We start from the raw sequence: 6,651 nt of genomic DNA, 5'->3' as shown, positions 1-6,651 counted from the left end.
AGGATCTTGTAACCATGCTGCTATTCTATAATCATTAATTCATTTGTTGTCCCTGGGGGTGCTGGCAAAACACCCCAGTATTTGCCATAGAGTCCTGAATTTTCTGTATGATTTCTACTGGATATAATTTTATTTTCAGTCCCTTTTCCTGCCAAGACCCTGTTCTCTCGAAGTTTTTATTTAGCACTTTTACATATGCCTTTCCTGATAGCTTTTGGCTAGCAAGGGGTCTATCTTGCATTTTACATCATTAAAATATTCATAATTCTCATCAGCAAAAGGCCTGGAATAAAATATGGCTTCTCTAAGTCCTGTCAGTAAGATTCTCATTTTTAGTGTGTTTCCAGTCAATAGTGCCCTATGTGGCAGTGTCTCTTTGGTTCTGTTGCTTCTCAGATTTCCCTTTTTTCACACAGAAAAGAATTAAAAATACCCACACTTTCTATGTCGACTTCTAAAGTGTCACCTTGACACACAGTAAAGGCATGCAACAAAGTCTGGTCCAAACGACGTAAAAAGTCCCCGAGAATAGTTTCCAGTGACAATTTTAAGCAGAAAACCTCAAATTTTTAAAACGTCAACTGAAGACTGACCATATCTAGAAATGTATTTACATAATTAACTGTATATACCTATTAATCGTATATAAATTCAGAATTATCAAGTTGGTTAGGCAGATTCCAGTTTATCCAGGTAAAGTAACCACAGTATACTTCCAACGTGAAGCACAAGTTATTTAATATATGATTCCAAATGCTAGCCAGGGGTTTCTAATTCAGTTCAGTTAGCTGAAGCACACATGTTTTGCCATGAAACTCTGACTATTTAAACTGACAAGGCTATTTTGGGGTTGCTGTTTTGTGAGACACGCAGGGAGAACTTGCTGCAAGCACTTGGTGATCTTTAACTACCACAGTAACACTCCCAGCTGCAGTTTATCAGCATGAAGGGGCCAAAACCACCCCAAGAGCGTGGACTGAAGAATTATACTTGGCTCCTGAAAATAGCAGAATATTCACCCATTTAGCCCACTCCCACAGATTTTTTCTTTCCCTTTATTTTATCTTTATTCCCTACATCTCTGACCTCGTTTCCATCACCTCCCTATCTCTTGCCTTTAACCTTGTTTCTGCCGCTGATCTGGAAACCCTTAAACTGACACGAATTTGATGGCAGCTGTCCCTGTTCAGAGTCACAGGGATTTTCCCGCTCTGCTCGGGCTGTAATCTTTCGGGAGCAGGGGCCAGGGCTATTTTGGCTGCACAATGTCTAACATGTTTCGGTTGCTAGGTAAACAACAAACTGTATACACGGCGCTGGGTGAGCCGTGCAGGAGACAAGTATAGTTATCTGGTGAGTCCTTTCTTCACCCGATCACATGGGAATGACTGTGCCGCTTATGCGATAAGACTTTCGCTGTCTCGCTTTGCTGCTCAGGTGAAAGCGAGGGGACAATTTGACCTTTATGCTTTCTGCTGGCCTCTCGAGCCGCTGGGGCACTGGCACGGCCGTGGGTGCGTGTGACCCCAGCACGGGCACTGCCATCGGAACTGCTCCCGAGCGCTGCGGAAAGCGAGCACAAGCAATGCAAAGAGTGCAATCACTGTTGCTAACACCGCCGTGCCCGCCGGGAGCACACCCCAGCTCCCGCTCCGTGACAAAGCCGCGGGGAGCTCCCCGTGCGCTCTCACACGGCTTGGGAGGGGAAACAAACAAGCGACACACAGCAAAGGTTGAGGGAACTGAACCGCGGGCGGCGGGAGGGGAGAGCTGGCATTGGGGACAGCAGGAGGGCAGCGCCGGGCGGCGGGGCACGGCCGGGCGATGGGGCCGAGCCCGGCAGCCCCACACTATGTCCACAGACACGCTCCAGGGCCAGCCCTCGCCTCCTCCGCGCTCGCTGCCGGCCGAGCCGCGCCGACGGGAGGGAGCCCCGCGCTGACAGCGCAGCTGAGCGGAGCCGATGATGCCTCCCCCCACCCCCGGGGGGCTCCCGCCTCCTGCCGGGCTCCCCGCGCCTCTCCCGCCCCCGCGCAGTGCCGCGGATCCCGCGGGGGCGGCGGCGCTGCTGGCGGATGCGCTGGCGGAGCGCCCGGCGCGCGTCACGGCGGGGAGGGACAGCCGGCGGTGCCGGGCTTAAAGAGCGGCGCGGGGCGCGGTGGCGGCAGCAGCGCTCGGGGAGCTCCCGCGGCGGCACCGGGGAATCCCTCGCCGATCCCTCGCCGATCCCTCGCCGATCCCTCGCCGATCCCTCGCCGATCCCTCGCCGATCCCTCACTGCGGCCCTCGCTCCGCGCAGCGCCCCGAGGTAAGCGGGGCTCCGGGGCGGCTCGGCGGGGCTGTGCGGGGCTGGGGCTGTGCGGGGCAGAGGGTGCTGACGGCTCTGCCGTGCCCGCAGCCCGCGCTGACAGCCGCGCTCTGCTCTGCTGTGCCCGCAGCCCGATGACTCTGAACCGCGGGGACAAGCGGCGGGTCAGCACGCCGTTCGCGGCGCAGCAGCAGCACCTGCACCGCCGCAGCATGCCCGTGGACGAGCGAGACCTGCGGCCGCTGCCGCCCGAGGAGCTGTCGGGCTTGGTGCGCTGCACCTCGTACAGCCCCGGCGGCGCGCACCGCCAGAGCTGGGCCTCCGACTCGTCCGACTCCGTCATCTCGTCGGGCAGCGACTCCGACAGCAGCCTCTACAAGGTGATCCTGCTGGGCGAGCACGGCGTCGGCAAGACCAGCCTGGCGCGCATCTTCGGCGGCGTGGAGGACTGCGCGGACGCGGAGGAGGCCGGTGAGGGCGCGGGGCTGAGCGGAGCTCGGAGGTGCTGCTCCTACGGCCACCACCGGCAGGGGTGGAGGAGAATAACTTCTTTCTGCTGAACTTTTTTTTTTTTTTAATTTTCCATAGGAAATACGTACGACAGATCAATTATAGTTGATGGAGAAGAAGCGTCTCTCGTGGTGTTTGATATATGGGAGCAGGTATGTACAGCTTTTTCCTTATGTTTTTCCTTTAGGGCTTGATCTGTGGCTCTCAAAAAAAAAAAAAAAGAGTAATGGAACAGCTCCACCTATTTCTTGGATCAGATAAATGGCATTAAAAAATTAGAATTCATACTGCCTTTTGTTCTCTCCTGCAATTAATTTCTTGTAGCTAAGCAGGCAATTTGAAACCCTGAACAGGATGGAGTGAGACTTCTCTTAATGCTTTGAATAGTCAGTAGCTTACATGAGTAGTCTGGGGAACTACTGAAAACTTAGAGATTGACAATCTGATTAGTGCAGACCTGATATTATTTCTGGAAACAAGAGTTTTCTTTTGTTTTGTATTTTAAATAACAAAAACCTTTGAAATTATGGAGAGATTGGCTTGCTTTTACTGACTCTTTATAATAAAGCTAAGAAAAATATCTTTAAGGTGCTTACAGTAATAAATCATGACTCAGTGTTGAATAGATTTTTCAGTGCAATAAATCTGTTTTGTGTCTGTTGTTTCAGGATGACAGCCAATGGCTCCAGAACCACTGCATGAAAATGGGAGATGCCTACATTATTGTATACTCAGTGACAGACAAAGTTAGTTTTGAAAAGGCTTCTGAGCTCAGAATCCAGCTAAGAAGAGCAAGGCAAACAGAAGACATTCCTATTATCCTTGTGGGAAATAAAAGTGACCTGGTGAGGTCCCGGGAGGTCTCAGTTGATGGTAAGAGACACTGAATTTACATGGTGCTGTCTAAAGTAGTAGCAAAGGCTACGCAGGATCATGGCCAATAGGAATGGTCTGGGTTTGATGTAGAAAAAAGTATGAATTGAGGTACACTGGGGGAATGGAACCAGCTGGTTCTTGCTGAAGGACTCCACAGAAAACACTGGAGATGGTGGGGGAGGATGATACGTGGCTGTGCAGAGCTCTGAGCTGCAGTGGGAGAGAAAATGCATCAGAGCTGCAGCTTTAGCACAGGGCTTTGTGTAGGACTATTAATGCCAGGCTTTAATTGCATGGTTCGTGTGCACAGCACTTGCTGGGCTCAGGATGTGACAGTCTGAGCTGTGCTCTTGAAGGGACACAGTGCCACGTCACAGAGCCCAGGCAGCCCTCAGAAAGGGGATCCCACACAGCCTGTGCAACCCTCTGTCTCCTGGAGGTGACTCTACCACGTTTGAGCTGAGCTAGTGGAACCAGGACACAGCTCAAAAGTCTTTTTGGATGTGTTCTCCAGCTGTGGTCAGTGAGAATCCTCTCAGCCAGCTCCAGCTGCCATTTAGGTACCTAGAACACAGGAATCACTGTTAACGCCACAGTATTGAATCCACTTATTTAAACATTTTGTGAAGCGTTTTGTTTGGTTGGTTTTTGTTTAGGGGTGGGGTTTTTTTTACAGTTTTTCACTGGAAAGAATACTCTGAAATATTGGTGCTTTGATGATGGACCATCTCTCCCTATCTGGTTTGACATGCTCCTAGTGTTAAATGCCTGCACAGGGAATTGACTGGAGTTCACCAAGAGGTTATTAGTTTTTTCAGGCTGGTGGCAGTGCATGTTTGACCTGTCATAGTTCTGATATCTGAGTACTTTCCTCAGGTTTACACCTCTGCCATTATTTACCACAGCTGACTGTGGAAATTTGTGCTGCAGCAATCCTCTAGGGCTAAGTGCTTATGTCCAGAACATTGAGCATCTTGTACTTCAAAGGAAGCCCTGGTCAGATCCAGTGGTGCACAGCTTTGTGGCCTTTGCTGATGTGTTCCATGGCTTGACTTTGTGGCCTGTATCAGCTCCATTTCTGTTGGTGTGGAAAACTCACTTCTTACAGTAGGACGGAGGTGCAGAATTGCTCAACAACTTCCAGAATAAACCCATTTCTTTCTGTACCTCCCACTGCTTCTTATCAAACAGCAAAGATGCTTCCAAGGGCCTCTCTTATATCAGATTTAGCTCTTTAACAGTACAGAGACAGTCTGCCTGAAGGACTATTGCTGCCATGCATTCAGTTGCACTGATCAAATGAGATTTCTGACCATACCACAACAAAACCAAGACGAATAAGGGGGAAAAGCCATGAGAGCAAATTTAGCTTTGCCTTTGTGTTCTGTACTCTACTCCTGTATTGCAGTAGAGCTCTTTCATGGCATTAAAGGCATTTTTCTTACTTAAAGCCAATTTTCGTTTTGTTTTTCTGCTAGTACACATGAAGAGAAAATGTCCATCTCCACTCACCATCCTTTTTGTCTCTCCCTGCAGAGGGCCGGGCCTGTGCTGTTGTGTTTGACTGCAAGTTCATCGAGACCTCGGCTGCTCTTCACCACAACGTGAAGGACCTGTTTGAGGGCATCGTGCGGCAGATCCGGCTGCGCAAGGACAGCAAGGAGGACAATGCCCGCAGGATGGCCAACACCAAGAGGAGAGAGAGCATCAGCAAAAAGGCAAAGCGATTCCTCGGGAGAATTGTGGCAAAGAACAATAAGAAGATGGCTTTCAAAGCAAAATCAAAGTCCTGCCACGACTTGTCTGTGCTATAGGAGCTTCAGCAAGGCCAGGTGCTGCACGTGGGAGGAACAAGCGTCTGACTGTTAGGAGAAGTGTGTGGATGATCCTCAGAGCAGAGGATGATAACAGCAGTGACTTTTCCATGGAGACTCTCGTTAATGCCTTAAGGTGCTCAAGCAAGTTTGGAAGTTACACTACAGTGCTTCATTGATAAATGGTTTAAGTTTCAATGTGTGCAAGTAAATGAACTAACTTGAAATATGTGGCTTGACATGCCCACTGTGTACATATGTTCTATGTCTTCTTGTCTTGTGGATACCAGAGGTGCAAAGATAAGGAAGGATGATGACTATCACCATAGACTTGTCCTGTTTGCAGAGCAAAACTTAAACTTGTACGCAGGCTCGTACACTCTTTTTAGTATAAAGCAAGCAATGATAAATCTTTTTAAACTTAAATGTGGGGAGGGCGGAGTAGAACCACAGTAGAATGGGAGAAAACAAATTATATATATATTTAAATACAGAACAGATATCATTTTATGAAGTTAATTTGCACTTCCATTAACTGTTATTCAATTAATTGGTTACTTGTTTACATGCAGATTTTATAATAAAATATTATTTCCTATTATAATAAACTGTGCTTTTCTCATAGTGTGGATAAAGAATGAGAGAGCAGTATTTTTATACTGACCTTTTTCCACTGTAAAAAATGTTAAACACTGACTGAAGATTTACATGTGATAAAGTTCTGGAACAAGATGAATCAGGAAAATCCTGATTCCTTTGCTTTAATAGAGAGTTTCTTTAAGAAGTTAACCCTGCTTTTATGAAACTCTACTTCAACAGCTCATCTTGGGAAGGGAGGCCCTGACCCTTCATATTATTGTTCATCCCCAACCTGGTTCTCATCAGCTCTGGCAGGAACAGGGCTTTATATATTGCCTTTAGTTAGATTGATGTCTTGTGTTTATACTGATAAATTGAGCCCTGAAATGTTTGAATTCCTCTCCTGGCTTGAAGGTCTTCTGTTACAGCCAGTAAGCAAATGCAGGAGGTTGGTTTTTTCCCCTTTGGCAGCAGTACAATTGTCCAATCTACTCCCACTCATGTGGATACCTTCCAGTGGTTTCAAGAAGTTCAAAGAAGGCTGGCAAGGGTTTTAAAGGAGTT

General features: G+C 48.3%; 1 protein-coding gene across 2 annotated transcripts; it reads left to right on the top strand.

Moving 5' to 3' along the window:
• Positions 1-2,155: 2,155 nt before the first annotated feature.
• Positions 2,156-6,116, top strand: RRAD (RRAD, Ras related glycolysis inhibitor and calcium channel regulator). 2 transcript variants are annotated; one of them, XM_085072035.1, is made up of 5 exons: positions 2,156-2,308; positions 2,439-2,779; positions 2,897-2,970; positions 3,487-3,691; positions 5,231-6,116. In XM_085072035.1, the coding sequence occupies exons 2-5, from the start codon at positions 2,443-2,445 to the stop codon at positions 5,506-5,508; spliced, it is 894 nt and encodes a 297-aa protein (XP_084928161.1). In that variant the 5' UTR covers positions 2,156-2,308; positions 2,439-2,442; the 3' UTR covers positions 5,509-6,116. The 2 variants fall into 2 exon arrangements, with proteins under 2 accessions (XP_084928161.1, XP_084928162.1); XM_085072036.1 differs by having other exon boundaries at positions 2,225-2,308; positions 2,399-2,779.
• Positions 6,117-6,651: the final 535 nt, after the last annotated feature.

Source organism: Lichenostomus cassidix, chromosome 11 (genome assembly GCF_008360975.1).
Source record: "Lichenostomus cassidix isolate B80296 chromosome 11, HeHo_3.0, whole genome shotgun sequence".
Lineage (NCBI taxonomy): Eukaryota > Metazoa > Chordata > Aves > Passeriformes > Meliphagidae > Lichenostomus > Lichenostomus cassidix.
This window is presented reverse-complemented; position numbering and strand designations above follow the sequence as displayed.

What these genes read in the sequence shown, in the direction of transcription:
- RRAD (XM_085072035.1), top strand. Translation starts at nt 2,443, where the DNA reads ATGACTCTGAACCGCGGGGACAAGCGGCGGGTCAGCACGCCGTTCGCG. An exon ending in TGTTTGATATATGGGAGCAG is followed by an intron (nt 2,971 to 3,486) that starts GTATGTACAGCT and finishes CTGTTGTTTCAG; the next exon opens with GATGACAGCCAATGGCTCCA. An exon ending in CCGGGAGGTCTCAGTTGATG is followed by an intron (nt 3,692 to 5,230) that starts GTAAGAGACACT and finishes CTCTCCCTGCAG; the next exon opens with AGGGCCGGGCCTGTGCTGTT.